This window comes from Lagopus leucura, unplaced genomic scaffold (genome assembly GCF_019238085.1).
Source record: "Lagopus leucura isolate 7727_CA_CO unplaced genomic scaffold, USGS_WTPT01 Super-Scaffold_806, whole genome shotgun sequence".
In the NCBI taxonomy this organism is placed as follows: Eukaryota; Metazoa; Chordata; class Aves; order Galliformes; family Phasianidae; genus Lagopus; species Lagopus leucura.
The window spans coordinates 4,555,781-4,570,988 of NW_024962260.1; the positions used below are offsets into that span (position 1 = coordinate 4,555,781).

Here is a 15,208-nt window from a genome sequence, read left to right on the forward strand (position 1 = left end):
GAGGAGCTGCGGGCGGCGCCGGAGCGCTCGGTGCCCGGTGTGCGCGGTGCGTGCTGCGCCGTGTGCGCTGCGCAGCCATGAACAGCATCAAGAGCGTTCCCGCACGGGTGCTGAGCCGGCGGGCCGGACACAGCCTGGAGGCAGAGAGGGAGCAGTTCGATAAGAACCAGGTGAGGGGGGAGGCGGGGGTGTCCCGGCGGCGGCGTTCGTCCCCTGGGAGCGGCCCGAGCCGTGGGGCAGCGCCTCCGGGAGCTCCGCGTGGGGCCTTCCCCGGGGACGGAGCGCCAGGAGGCCGTTTCCCCGCTGGCCCCACCGGTGGGAGTGCGCAGGGAGAGTCGTACGGCGGTGTCAACGGGAGCGCGGCCAAAACCCCGCTGTGTCCCGCATGTCCGCCCCGGGCTGGGAGCCGTCCCGCAGCCGTCGGGGATGCCCGACGCAAAGGCGCCGTTCTCTCGAGGGACAGCCGTGCTGCCCCCCTCGCGTCCTCCGCCGCTCAGCTGCGCATTGCCGGTATTCGGCCCGGTTGTCCTGTGGCACCGCCGTTCCCTCCCCGTCCCGTCGGCTGCTGCGGTCCCGCAGTGCTCCGTCCGAGGGCCGGTGACCGTTCGGGGCAGTGCGGTCGCGGTACCGGGTGGGAAGTGGCAACGTTGGGTATGGGGAGCAGCACGAATAAACCTGCAATTCCGGTTCCTTCGGGACGCGTCTCCTCCAGCCGTCCCGCCGGGCAGCGCCGAGGAGTTACCGCGGTGCGGAGAGCGCTGCCCCGGGCGGGAGCGTCCCGTGTCCCCTCCGTTCTTCCTTCCGTCCCTTCTGGCTTTGCCCCACTGTGCCCGAAGAGCGAGAGTCGCGTTATAGAGCCACGGTGTCCTAAAAGAGGTTCGTCCTATGCAGAACCTTCCCGGCATTGCTGTGTGGTATCGTTCTGCCCCCCGGTGCTCGCAGGTAGCGTGCGGTTTGACCTGAGCCATTTTATGTCTGAGATGTGATTTGCTCAGAATGCTTTTTGGGGTCACACTGCATTGGTGTCAGCATTTGCCTTGGAGGTGAGACCCTGCTGTCCTCTCCGGGTGTGCGCTCTGCAGTGCCATTGGAGGCAAAACTTTTGGTTTTCGTGCCCAACTTTTGCTTTTCTTGACTACATCTGCCAGAAGGGTTAGGGTTGTGTCTGCTGGAAGGTTAAGACCCAACACGCTGGGCAGCCCCCAGGAATACAGCACGTGTGAATGCTGGGCGGTCCTGTTCTGGTCCACATGTGGAGTCCTCAGAACAGGAGAGACCCGGACTTGCTGGAGAGCGTCTGGAGCAAGGCCCCAAAAATGATGTCAGGGATGGAGTGCCTCCTGGGGATGCTGGGGCCGGGGGGAGCCGTGGGTGGAGAAGATCATGCTGTAATTAAAGCGGCTTGGAAAGAAGGGGTGGATGTAACCTGCACTCCTTCCTTTGGATGCTTTGATCCCTGTTTAGTCACCGGCTCGGTACGCTGGGGCTGTGAGTAAGGTGCTCAGGGCTGCACCCATGGTGGTTTTGTAACCCGCAGGTTTCAGGGTCTGACCCGCAGCCATCAGCACTGGGGTGGTGTTGGGGAAGCTGCAGCTGCATGAAGGTTTCAGCTTGGCTCTTGGTGCTTGCCACCAGGGTGTTCCCATCTCTGACCCGTTTTTATGGGGGATCCTCTTGACTCAGGGCTTGGAGCCAGCCCCGGGATGCTGGCATTGCTTTGGTATCAGTGGGACTCACGTTGGATGTGACGTCTCCCATCATGGATATAAAGTGGCTCAGATCAAACCTCAGTACTCAATCGCCCCTTAGGAAGGCACACTCTGGAGCTCCCAGGCTGCGTTTTGGCTGGGCAGGTTCATGGGCAATAAGCTCAGTGAAATCCCAATGGGCATCACAGGTTTTGGGGCAGGTTCCAGCCCATGATGTCGAGCAGTGAGGATATGCAATGGGGTTTGCTTTGTCCCGGCCCCATGGGGCTCCTCCTGGTGCTTTGGGATGAGCTCTCTGTCACTCCCGTGCCCAGCAGATGGCTCAGCCCTACTGCCCTCGTGCCGGTGCCTTTTTCCAGGCACTTGAGTCTCATTAACCTTCGAGTTAAGAGGATTACGCCAAGTCGCCGGCTTAACTCTGCTGCTGCTATACTGACCCACATGGCAGGTTAACGCCAGGGCTTCCCCGAGTGCAGAAGCAAAATCGCTGCCTGCAGCCGCACAGCCTCCTTGAGGATGCACAGCCATGGGGGGCACCAACACCTCTATTGTCACTCCTTGTGCTGAGAAGCGGGGACATGAACTGAGCCTGTACCCGATCCTGGGGCTGCTCACCCCAAAACAGTGCTGGGGATGAGGATCCTCGTGTGGGACCAGCTCTATATGGCAAGTTCCTGCTCCTGGCTGACGGTCAGTGGCACAGTGCTGCACTGGGTTCCTCCCTCCTTGGTGACACAAAGCCAGTGCTGTGCATGCTGCTCGGAACTGGGGCTCTATGAGGTTTTACAGCCTGCGTGCAGGGAGGGACCATGTTTTTCTTCCGGCACGAGCGCCGGGAGCCTGACTGCTTCCTGCCATTCTGGCCTGCTGGTTTTTGCTGTGCAAAGGGCCTCACAGCTGTGGGCACAGCCCCAGTTCTTGTGCAAAGGTGAAGTAGTGAAGGGAAGTCCTCGTGGTCTCAGCAGCTCAAATTTAGAGCTGGAGAAAGCGACTAGGGCCTATTTTTGGAATAAAACCTTCATTTGATTAGGGCGTGATTCAATGCGCTGGTATACAGGTAATCCTCTTGATACAGCTACTCCTCTGTGAACTGCACTGCTCTGGTTTGTGGCATCTTGGCTGCTGCTCCCTCCATGCTTGGGGGCCGTTTTCCCTTTCCCTACTTGCTGTTCTCACGCAGGGCCGCCTTCAAAGCTGTGGAAAAACACCCAGTTCAAAGGCTCCTTGTGATTGCACAAACAACCCAGGAATGTGGCATCGCGCTGTGTGTTGCTGCTGGCAGGGTGCGTTGCTGAGCTCAGGCTGCAAAGTGCCACTTGTTCCGTGGGACAGTGGAAGACATCTGTGGCTTTGAGGGCAGCCTGGCCCCGGCTGCTTTGTTCTGCATCAAAAAGCCTAATACTGCAGTCCCAAACATTTGACAAATGGAAAATTCAGAATATTTTCCAAAAGCCCCTGAGCGCTTGGGTTGCTCCCAGCTGGCAGAGCTGGGATGAGGGGGAGGTGGGTCCCAAGGGTCGTGGCACTGCTGACACTGCTCTCCTCCTCTCGCAGGCCATCAGCATCAGCAAAGCCATCAACACACAGGAGGCGCCGGTGAAGGAGAAGCATGCACGCCGTATCCTTTCCCTCTGCCATCTGGGTGGTGCGGGAGCTCCATCCTCACCCACAGGGGAGATCTTGGGGTTGTAGGGCTGGGGAAAGATGGGTTTCTCCGTGGGGTTGGCCTTGACTGATGGAAAGGGATCATTCTGGGGACGCACCACGAGAAGGGCGCCTTCACCTTTTGGTCCTACGCCATCGGGCTGCCCCTGCCCAGCAGCTCCATCCTCAGCTGGAAGTTCTGCCATGTCCTGCACAAAGTCCTGCGCGACGGCCACCCCAATGTGAGTGTCCCCTCCCAGAGGCTCTGCCCCTTCTGTAAGCTTGTAGATGACACCAAGTTGGTAGGAAGTATCAATGTGCCTGAGGGTAGGGAGGCCCTACAGAGGGATCTGCATAGACTGAATCGATGGGCTGAGGCCAATGGGATGAGCTTCAACAAAACCAGGGAGGTGATGGGGTCACCGTCCCTGGAGGTGTTTAAGAACCATGGAGATGTGGCACTGTGGGACGTGGGCACTGGGCATGGCGGGATGGCGCCATGGTTGGACTTTTTGATCCTAGAAATCTTTTCCAATCTTTGTGATGTTGTGATTCATAAATCAGCCTGTTATCTCACTACTTCAGAACCTCCCCCTGCACAGCCCCACGCTGGGGCTGACCTGTCCCCTCAAGCTTTGCTGTAGCGGTGCAAGGGGCTGAGTCCCTGTTGCCCTTTTGTGCCCCCAGGTCCTGCAGGACTGCCAGCGGTACCGCAGCAACATCCGTGAGGTGGGAGACCTGTGGGTAAGCAGACGGGAGGAGCAGAGGTTGGTGCCGTGCTGGAGGTGGGGCTTCCTGGGTGAAGGGCTTTGAGTTGGGTGTTGAGCCCTAAGCATTGTATGCACGGGGGAAGCTTGCAACCACCTGAAATAACCCACAAGAAGGGGCAGCGGGAGAGGGGAGAGCTGCGGGGCTGGTGCAGGTTGACCAACACCCACGGGATGGATGCATCCACTGCTTGCCACCGCACCGGGCATTTTTGGCATCACTGGGTTCAATTTATTTCCCCTGTGTCGCCTACAGGGCCACTTGCACGACCGCTACGGGCAGCTGGTGAGCATCTACACACGGCTGCTCCTCACCAAGATCTCCTTCCATGCCAAGGTGAGACCCCATGCTGCATCTGCACCGCTGAGAGCTGTTGCAGGAGCAATTAGCAGCAGCTGCTGTTCTGTTTTCCTTTGGCACAGCACCCCGAGTTCCCCGCAGGCCTTGAGGTCTCAGATGAGGTCCTAGAAAAGACAGCAGGCACGGACGTGAATAACATGTGAGTGTCCTCATGGGATGGGGTAAAAGATTTGACGTGGGGAAAAGCATCCAGAAGCAGTGGAGTCCCACAGGGGCACCTGCAAGCAGTGATCTGTAGCACTGATGTGTGTGCAGCGCAGTGATGGTGTTGGTTTTTGGCAGCTTCCAGCTGACAGTGGAGCTCTTCGACTACCTGGACTGTGAGCTGAAGCTGTCAGAATCAGGTGAGGAGTGGCAGCAGCTCCTTCCCAGCTGCCCCAGGGCTCTTGAGCAATAGTTTCATTCTTTGGTCAGGAAGAGAGTTTGTCTGCATCCTTCCTCCTCCTCCTCCTCCTCCTCCTCCTTGGTTAAGGCATGGAGATTTTTGCTCTGTAGAAGTGGTTGTAGGAAAATATTTAAGAAGTGTGGCTATTTATAGTGCACCTGAGCCATGCAGGGCGTGTGATGCTGCTATGAAATGCCTTTTCATTCCTTTTCAGTGCATTACCCAAATCTTTTCCACCCACTGGAGGAGAGGATGGGGGCTGTGCTACTGTATGAATATTCATTGCATCTCTGGCAGCAGCCCCTGCCCGTGTTTGCTTCTCTTGCCTCATTCTCCAAGAATTTTTCAATGGCTTAAAAATGTGCCATTCCTTCCCCTCCACCGTCAGTCAGAGCACAGAGCTGCCCAGGGGAACTGGGTGTAGGGGAGGGGCCGTGTCCCAGCTCCGTGTGCCATCCACGTCTCCTCCTGACCCAGTTGTATGGGAACTGATATTCAGAAGTACTTGAAAGCTGAGCAGGGAAGGAGTCAGCCGATGCGCTGGCTGGATGTCTGCCCGGGGAAGGGATCTGTTTCTGTGCTGGGCAGGTGAGGCTGGGGTGATTCTGTCCCAGCTCTTTGCAGGATTAAAAGGACCAGAGCAAAACCTCTTGCTTTTCCTGCCTGCATCGTGTGCTGGCAGCTACTGCTGGCAGCCATGCAGCCCACGCATCATTCCAGGTTACACACCTCCTGTTTGGGGTTGGGGTGTGCATGGCAGAGCTGAGCACCCTTGCTTGCAACGCTACCAATGTCCCTTCAGGTGTTTCTCTTGCACAGAGTGGGGTTGTTCCCAGCTCAGCACAATGGATGGTGTTTGGCGAAGCCACGTCTGTCCTGGTTAATGATCAAGCCGGTTTGACTGCGGCCGGACGGCTCTGCAAACACGTCCCTGGCATTCACTGCTCTCTCCTCTCCAGTTTTCCGGCAGCTCAACACCTCCATGGCAGTGTCACAGATGTCAGCGGTGCAGTGCCGCCTGGCACCCCTCATCCAGGTCATCCAGGACTGCAGCCACCTCTACCACTACGCTGTCAAGCTCATGTTCAAGCTGCACTCCTGTGAGTCCCCAGTCACTGCAGTACATGGGGATGCCCGGCTCCCAGCCTGGTCCTGGCTTGAGTCTGGAGGGATGGGGGTGCATGGGGATAAATTTGGGGCTGAGTTTGCAGCCTGGATCCATCCTTGCTGTCCCCATTGCCACAGGTCTACCGGCTGACACGCTGCAGGGCCACCGAGACCGCTTCCACGAGCAGTTCCGCAGGTACCCGGGGCTGATGCAGGGCAGGGAGATCCTCTCCATCTCCTCTGCCTCCTCTTTGAGCCATTTTTCTTTTCTCCCCCTCTCCAGCCTCAAAAACTTCTTTAAGAAGGCCTCTGACATGCTGTATTTCAAGCGGCTCATCCAGATCCCCCGGCTGCCTGAGGTGTGTGATGCTTTGAGAACCCGTGGCTTTGGGATGTGTGTGGGGTCTGCTCACAGCCAAGAGGTCTGGTGGTGCTGCAGAGGGGCTGCAAAACCCATAGGGATGTCACTGTGATGCTCCTGTCCCCACAGAGCCCCCCAAACTTCTTGCGGGCTTCGGCACTGGCGGAGCATGTGAAGCCGGTGGTCGTCATCCCTGAGGAGGCCCCTGAAGACGAGGAGCCAGAGAACCTCATTGAGATCAGCACAGCCTCCACCACAGAGCCACAGGTGGGGGGGGGATACTGGCATGGGATGGGGACATGGTAGGGAGGAGACCTGCAGCGGGAGTGAGAACTCATCCTGGCACCTTCCATCCTCCCCAGGTCACCTCAGATATTTTTGAGCAAACCTTCGGGCCGCCCAACGGCATTCGGGATGACAGGTAAGGGGGGATGGTGGAGGGGGAAGGGATGGGCATGGTATGGTGCCAGCCTGCTGTCTGCAGGGACGCACAGATTGAGAGCCTGACAAGGGAGGTGGACACACTCCGTGCTGAGATGGAGAAGATCAAGCTGGAGGTAAGGCCGTGGTACTATGCTGTAGGGCTGTATGGTGGAAATCCTAATGGGATGCAATGGGATTGGGGCATGCAGGCCTGGTGTACCATTTTGGGCCCTTTCCCATTGCCAGCACCTAGCTTTTGAGGAAGGGTGTGGACATGTGAGACTCATCCCTTCGGGATCCAGCTGCCAAGGGGAGGCCTTTGGGGCGTCTCACAGTTGCTGTGCCCAAATCACAACCTGGGGGGGATTTTGGGGGGTTGCCTGCAGGCGCAGCGCTACATCACACAGCTCAAGGCGCAGGTGAACAGCCTGGAGGGAGAAGTGGAGGAGCAGCGCAAGCAGAAGCAGAAGGCACTGGTGGACAACGAGCAGCTCCGGGATGAGCTGGAGAGGCTGCAGCAGGCAAAGCAGGACAGCGAGCGGTCCCTGCGGCTCTGCGCCGAGGCAGAAAGTACGTGCTTGGTGCACTGGCCACACAAAGGCCTGGTGACCATGTGAAAGTCCAGTGGCCATGGGAATGCCCAGCATTGGGCACTGATGTGTCCTCATCCTGTGCAGAGAAAGCCAGTGCCACTGAGATCCGCTACACGAAGCTGAAGGAGAAGCACAGTGAGCTCATCAATACTCACGCTGAGCTCCTGAGGAAGGTAGGACTTCACAGGGCACAGTGATCTCTTTGTCCCCCCATCACTGTGCTCAACCTCGCTTTGATCCATCCTCCTGCACCCCGAGCCCCTCAGCATCCTCACATCAATGTCTGTCAGTGTTTTGGGTGCATCTGGGCAAGAGGAGGGAGGGTGGGGTGCCATTGTGCTGGGGGCTCAGCAGGATGGCAGAGAGGTGAGCCCGTGTCCCTGCGCAGAACGCCGACACAGCCAAGCAGCTGACGGTGACGCAGCAGAGCCAGGAGGAGGTGGCACGTGTCAAGGAGCAGCTGGCGTTTCAGGTTGAGCAGGTCAAGCGGGAAGCAGAGCTGAAGGTGAGCCCACGGGTGGTGGGTGGTGGCAATCCCAACTGTGAGACCCCGAGATCCCTGCAAACCAAGTCTGGGCTCGTTCTTGCTGACCTTGGGTTGGGTGATGGGTTGCAGCTGGAGGACCAGAGCGTGCAGATGGAGCAGCTGCGGCAGGAGCTGGAGGCGCGGCGGGATGAGCTGGACCAGGCCCAGCGCTCGCTTGGCCACGCCAAGCAGGTACTTCCTACAGCTGGGGGCACAAACCTGCAGAGCCCAGTGCTGAGCTGCTGGGTCCCTGCAGGCAGGTGCAGCCCATTGGCGTCAGCAGCTGAGCGTGTTCTGGGCTCGCTCTGTGTAACCGTGGGGTGGCGGTCAGTGGGTGATGGGGGTTTCTGGCCCCACTGGCAGGCAGGCACGGAGCTCAGCGCCCAGCTGGAGATCCTGCAGGCTGAGAAGGAGCAGCTGAGGCGGTCAATGAGTGAGAAGGAGTGTGAGCTGCTCTCAGTGCACAGCCTCGTCCAGGAGAAGGAGCTGCAGCTGAGCCAGGAGGCTGACAAGGCCTCCAAGGAGATCTGTGAGCTGCAGGGCAGGCTGCTGGAGAAGGTACAGGGCCGTGTCCCTTGTGTTTAGGGGGGATGCTGAGCACTCCAGCAGCGTGCCCACGCCTCCTTTTCCTGTCCCACAGTGCAATCAGGAGCAGAGCCTGCAGCAGAAGCTGCTGGATGAGCAGTTCAGTATCCTGCAGGAGACAGTACGGGAAGCTGAGGGCATCCTCCATGATGCAGTGGCCAAGCTGGATGACCCACTGCACGTCCGCTGCACCAGCTCCCCAGGTATGCCCTGCAGCCCCTCTGCCCCCAGACTGATAATGTTGTATCTCCATTTCCTGCACACATCTCCCACAAGTGATAAACTCTGGATTCAGCATTGTTTTGTTGTAACTGTACAAATTTTGGTGTTGCTCCATGGCTGGAGCCTTGAGGACTTGAAATGCTGCCATTTGGTGGCATTTCATGGAGACAGCTCTTGTGCTTATTTGGATGCTTGTCAGCCTGACCCTGCTAATGTTGGGATATAAGGAAGAACCTCTTCCTAATGAGGGTGGGGAGGCTCTGGCACTGTCTTCCTAGAGAAGCTGTGGATGCCCCATCCCTGGAGGTGTTCAGACATTGGCTTGGATGAGGTTTAAAGCACCTTGATCTAGTGGAAGGTCTCACTACCCATTGCAGGACAGTTGAAACTAGATGGTCTTTAAAGGGTCCCTTCCAACCCAAACCATTCTATGATCCTAATGAAGAGAAATTTGTTGCAGATTACTTGCTCAGCCGGGCAGAGGCAGCGCTGGAGTCCACAGACGCCCTGGAGAGCGGGCACGCGCAGTACATGGCCTCCATGGCAGGTACCTGGGGCTTGGAACTCACAACGTTGCTGGAACCTTGCTGTCATTTTCATGTATCCAGCAGCCCTCGGAGGTTCTGGGGCTGTGCAGTGCCCATGGGGAGGGGGGTGCACATGGACTGGAGTTGGTGTGTCCCCATGAGCTCATGCATGGAGCCACCTGCAAGCTGGGGAGGGGTCACTACCAAGCAGTTGAGTGCCTTTGTGGGGTGGCAATGCCCTGGGCTCTCTGTGCCTGACTGCGTCCCCCTGACAGATGCTGCAGCACTGGTGGGTGCCCTGGCCCTCTTTGCTCACCTGACAGCCGACACCATCGTGAACGGCAGTGCCACATCCCACCTGGCTCCCACTGACCACGCTGACCGTGAGTGAGCACAGCAGGGACTGGAGGGGGTTGTTCTCAGTTTTGGGGCTGGATATGGGCCAGACCTTCCATAGGGTTCTCAGGCTCTGTTCCTTGTGGTACCACTTCTTGGGTTAAGAGTGTTCCTTTGCTTCTTGGGCACCATTTGGTCGTCTTCTGCAAGATATTTGTGGATGTCTCATCACTGGAGACATTCAAGGCCAGGTTGGATGGAGCCCTGGGCAGCCTGATCTGGTGGGCGACAACCAGCCCATAGCAAGGGTTAGAGCTTGATGATCTTTAAGATTAACTCCAACTTACACCATTTTATGGTGTATGATAGCTCCACAGCTGGAGGAGGGTGACAGGGCTGGGACGTGGGACAGCAGAGACATGAGGCCCATTGCTGACCTGTTCTCTCTTCAGGGCTGACAGAGACGTGCCGCGATTGCGGGCAGCGCAGCCTGGACTACCTGGGCAAGCTGAAGGACAAGCAGACGTTGGGATGTGCTGAGCTGGGGGATGTGCGACAGGCGCTGCGGGGCGTCCTGGGGCTGGTCCAGGTAGGGGATGGGGTTTGCTGTGCTCTGTGGGCCTGGAGGGGTGGGTGGCTTCTTAGAGATTTCCTAAGGGAAGAATCAAAGCAGGTGATTTAAGGCAGGAGGGTCTTTCCAGTAACATGCTGTGAATTCAGATGCTGTCAACTATCCGGAGCCCTGCCACGTTAGCTGTGCCAGAACTATAGCTGCTGTTGAGTTTTGGTTTGGGACATTTTCTCCCTCTGAGGTCCCTGTGCTGGGTTTGCTGCCGGGTGGTGACACGTGTGCCTCTGCCCTTGCTGTCTTGCAACTATGTTTGTATAGGGGGAAAAAACTAGCCAAATGCCTTTTTGGGGTGTTCATTCATTATGAATACTTTCTTCTTCTCTCTGCTGAAAACCTCCTGGCTGTTGCTGCCTCCTCTGTCAGGAGCTGAGGCCTAAAAGCTTGGACATCAAGCAGGAGGAACTGGGGGACATGGTTGAGAAGGAGATGGCTTCCACCTCTGCGGCAATTGAAGACGCTGTCAGACGAATAGAGGTGAGGACAAAGCCATGGAATGGGCCCTTAGGGCAGCAAACCTCTAATTTTCCCCCAGTTCCTCCTCCCCTCCTGCAGCCCTGCTTGCTGCAGCGTTGTGTCCCACCTCCCTTTTCCCATGTCCCAACAGGACATGATGAGCCGGGCCAGGAACGAAAGCTCCGGCATCAAACTTGAAGTGAATGAGCGGTGAGTGCTGGGGGTTCCCATTTGGGTGGCCCATCGGTCCTGCAGCAAGGTGCTGCTCCAAAGCCCCACATGCACTCTGGAGCTGCATCTTCATGATGCTCAGCATTTCCTTTGGAGAGTGGGTCTTTGTGTTGTGCATCTTAGCCAAAAATTTTGGTGGCTTCTTCATGAGCTGCTTAAAAGTAACCTTCAGGCAGGCTGGGTTCTGGAAGATCCAGCTAAGTCCAAAGAGGGCTCTCTTGAGTGCTCAATGAAATGCTCAATGCTTTTTCTTGTTTCCCTACAGGATTCTGAACTCCTGCACAGACTTAATGAAGGTCAGTGCTGCAAGAGCTGAGCTTCTCCTCAGGGGACCAGAAACCATGCAAAAATGTCACTTAAAACCACTGGCAAAATCAGTCCTTCTGTATAAAATCCCCATCCACCACCTAAACTTGTTCTTCTTCATTCCAGGCTATTAGGCTTCTTGTAATGACCTCAACGAACTTACAGAAGGAGATTGTGGAGAGTGGTCGGGTGAGTCCTCCCTTGCATTCATCCCTGAGCACTGATGTGAAATACAGAATTTTCCACAATTTGTAGGGGAAAAAAAAAAAAGCTGAATTTTGCACTTTCCCATGTTGATGACATATTTGCAGTCCTGCTGCCTGGAGTGGGGGTGCTGAGCACAGTGCGCTTTGCAGACCTTGTTGTTGCCTTTGTCCACTGAAAGATGATGACCCAAACGTGGCTGTGTTACACACAGCCTAAATTTGGAGCCCCAAACTTGTGATGTTTGGGTTTAAGCAGGCCAGTAAGAGCATCCTGAAGGGCACAGAAGTGCTGCCAGTCCCTGGACTTACGAGTTTATGCAGGGTATTCTGTATTGTTAGATGTGGGATTTTAAATGGATTTTTTTAATACGATGTACGGATTTTTATATGACTCCATCGAATCATGGAGTTGTTTGAGTTGGAAAGGGCCCATAACGGTCATCTAGTCCAACTCCCCTGCAACAAACATCTACAGCTCGATTGTGGATTTATTATATGCATACATATGGAAGGAAGTTAACGTAAGCTATAATATTGTCATAACAACAGGGGGCAGCAACAACTCAGGAGTTTTATGCCAAGAACTCTCGCTGGACCGAAGGGCTGATCTCTGCCTCCAAGGCCGTGGGCTGGGGAGCCACACAGCTTGTGTAGGTACCACAGCACTGCATGCAGACAGTGCTGGGCTGGGGATGGTTGGGGTCAGGGCACAACATCCCTGAGCTGTGCGAGTGGGGAAAGTGTGGGGTTTGTTTGGCTAGATGTCCGAATGCCATCAGGTGCTGACAAATCAATGCTGATTCAGTCAGTGCTGATTTCTAAGGGTGTGGTGGGATGCACATCACCCACTTGTAGTGCATCTGTAATGCAATCTCCCTTCCAACTGCAGGGAGTCGGCAGACAGAGTTGTCTTGCAGACAGGCAAATATGAAGAGCTGATTGTCTGCTCCCATGAAATCGCTGCCAGCACGGCCCAGCTGGTGGCTGCCTCCAAGGTGAGCATCCTGCGGGTTCAGGATTCTGTTCCCATGGTCGATGGCTGATGAGTGATGAACTCTGGTCCTTGCCACCAACCTAGGGGTTTCAGCAAGCAGAGGGATGCAGGGTTGGAGGAAGGAGGGCTGAGGCTGCTTTTGATCCAGATGATGATGAAAGGAAAAGCATTGAAAAAAAAAATTTGCCTGCACCCATGCTGCTTGTTCATACATCCCTGGCTCACATAAGAGCAGAGGTGGTTTGGCGTCCTCAGGCTGAAGGAGGTTGCCTTGTCCCTGATGGGCTCAGCAAATCCATCCCTCCTTTTTACATCCACCTGGTGTGATGTGTCCCTGCTCTCAGGGATTGGCCACTGTGGTGGCATCAGCCAGCCTCATGTTGGGGATCTGCAGCTGTCAGAGTTCTCGTTGCAGGTGAAAGCAGAGAAGAGCAGCAGGAACTTGGGCAAGCTGCAGGAGTGCTCCCGCAACGTCAACGAGATGGCAGCCAATGTGGTGGCCTCCACCAGGTCGGGGCAGGAGCAGATTGAGGATAAAGGTCAGGTTTGGTAGAGCAGGAAGAAGTGGGGGGGCAGGAAAAACCAAACCCCTCTATTTTCCTTAATGACTTGGCAAATGCTCCCTGCTTCTCTCCACAGACACCATGGACTTTTCGGGCATGTCCCTCATCAAGCTGAAGAAGGAAGAAATGGAGACGCAGGTAAAGAAAGCCTCATAGAATCGTTAAGGGGGGGCAGAGCTGTAAGATCACGGAGCCCATCTGCAGCCCGCCCACCATCTCCCTCAGTGCCTCGTGTCCCTGAGGCAGACCAGGGACGTGGGGACCCAGCTGGGCTCTTGTGGTTCAGGTGAAGGTGCTGGAGCTGGAGAAGCGCCTGGAAGGCGAGCGGGTGCGCCTGGGCGAGCTGAGGAAGCAGCACTACGCCTTGGCTGGGCCCTACGATGCGGTGGAGGATGGGGAGGCACGGCCAGCACCAGCCCCCAGGAGAGGCATCCTCAAAAAGCCGGCCCTCGCCCAGAAGCCCGGCCACATCCCAGGGCCAGGCGGGGAGGTAGGGGCTGCAGGGTGGGAGCACAGAGCTGGGGCTGCGGCTGTGCCTCAGGAGCCGTGAGCCGTGTCCCCTCTCATTGCAGCCCGAGCGAGACGCCAGCCTGCACCGGGCACACGCCGTCAACTTCTAGCAGGACGGAGGGGGCCAGGCCTGCGCCATCAGAGCTCTTACATCTGTGTTTTAAACAGATCGCCTTGCCTTGGCGTGCCTTCATGCGTGGGGGTCTCCTCCTCACCCGGCCTGCGAAACTGGAATTATTATTTTTCTTTTTTTTTTTTTTTCCAGCCAAAAACTTATTTTGTTCCTCTCCATGGAGCAGCTGGGCTCCCAGGCCCCACGGGCTGCCAGCCCCGCAGTTCGTTTGGTTTAATTTAATTTAGGACTTATTTGGGTTGATTTATTTTATTTTATCAGCACTAGACGCCTTCAGTAAATGTAGCTCTCCTGTACTGCTCAGACCCTTTTGAAGAATGTGAGGTGTTTTTGAAGTAGGAAACTGTTGGGCTTTTCTTGCACCTGTATTTTTTTTTTTTTTTAACTTCCCCTTCAGGAATATTTTGACCTTTTTTTGGTGTGGGATCAGCTCTCAGCAAAGAGGGGAACGTCTCTTTTACTGGGCTTTCAGAAGGGAGAAAGCAGTTCCTGGCACACACTGGCAATAAGGATACAATCATCTTTTTATTTCCTTTTCTATTTTTTATTACTACAGCAACACCAGAGGAGCAGTTGCATTATGTTTTATATTTAAGATAATTAGCAGAATTAAATCTAAATGTGGCCTGCAGGAGCTCAGGTCCATTACATGTGGTGAATTCTGCAGCAATAAGGAAACCAATGTGAGGAGTTGTGAGGGCACAGGAAACACAGCTGGCTTATCTTCTCTTCGAACTGCTACTGGATGTAGATTATTAAAGCAGCAATATTTAAACTGTGTGCAGTGCTCTGTCAGCAGCAGGGTTGGCACTAACAGCGTGGGACTTCAACTGGGGAGAGTGGGTCGCTGCTGGGAGCCAAGGGTGAGTGGAATTGTGGCATGGCAGAGGTTTGAAAAGACTGCTAGGAGCACCAACCCCCACCCCCCATTGACCCCATCCCTCAGTGCCACATCCCTATGGCTCCTGAGCACCCCCAGGGATGGTGGCCCCACCAACTGATCATCCCCACACCTGGAAATACTAATACACATCTCTATACAGAAGGATGCCTGAGAGAAGGTGAGCACAGTGAGCAAGGTAGGGGGAGGGTCCTTCAATAATAGTAATAATATACAGAATCAACATTTCTATCCCGTTCTTTGCAATACTGCCTTACAATCATGATTCAGGCAAGCTAAATTAAAACCAACAAAAGCCCCTACAGCTCAGTTCATGTGATTAACAAAAGGCTGTAAAGCTGGTGGTTACAATTATGAGTTGCTCCATCTAAAGAAAGCAGCAGTTCCAAGGCATTTTGTTATTTATTTTCGGCCCTATCAGCCTCCTGGTGAGTCAGGCCTTCCCAGTTCTGCACCACAAACCACATGATGGGGCTATGAGCAGCCATTGGGTGCCACACACACAGCAGCTCAGCACTGCTTGGTTTCGTTTCTGAAACCTCTGCCCACAAGGAAATGCTTTCTGCAGCAGTTTCTTCTCTATTTATAGGTGGTGATAAAGGTATGTTTGCTGAGAGGCTGATGTCATGCTGACCTCTCATGGTACTACATTTCATCATGGAAATATTGATTAGCCAAGAATGCAAAGTTCTTAAAATTTCAGGCCCATCAGTCTAGCCGTAGCTCCACTTAGA

At 55.4% G+C, this 15,208-nt stretch overlaps 1 protein-coding gene across 2 annotated transcripts; it reads left to right on the forward strand.

Moving 5' to 3' along the window:
* The first annotated feature begins 22 nt into the window (after window positions 1-22).
* HIP1R (huntingtin interacting protein 1 related) lies at window positions 23-14,348 on the forward strand. 2 transcript variants are annotated; one of them, XM_042865507.1, is made up of 32 exons: window positions 23-170; window positions 3,264-3,327; window positions 3,453-3,595; window positions 4,041-4,097; window positions 4,377-4,457; window positions 4,544-4,620; window positions 4,764-4,825; window positions 5,826-5,966; window positions 6,112-6,169; window positions 6,257-6,332; window positions 6,464-6,601; window positions 6,697-6,755; window positions 6,819-6,891; window positions 7,144-7,327; window positions 7,435-7,523; window positions 7,739-7,855; window positions 7,967-8,068; window positions 8,240-8,434; window positions 8,517-8,664; window positions 9,144-9,230; window positions 9,486-9,593; window positions 9,999-10,135; window positions 10,541-10,651; window positions 10,782-10,840; window positions 11,127-11,157; window positions 11,294-11,356; window positions 11,923-12,023; window positions 12,263-12,368; window positions 12,783-12,906; window positions 13,007-13,068; window positions 13,217-13,420; window positions 13,503-14,348. In XM_042865507.1, the coding sequence occupies exons 1-32, from the start codon at window positions 78-80 to the stop codon at window positions 13,548-13,550; spliced, it is 3,198 nt and encodes a 1,065-aa protein (XP_042721441.1). In that variant the 5' UTR covers window positions 23-77; the 3' UTR covers window positions 13,551-14,348. The 2 variants fall into 2 exon arrangements, with proteins under 2 accessions (XP_042721441.1, XP_042721440.1); XM_042865506.1 differs by having other exon boundaries at window positions 13,217-14,348.
* Window positions 14,349-15,208: the final 860 nt, after the last annotated feature.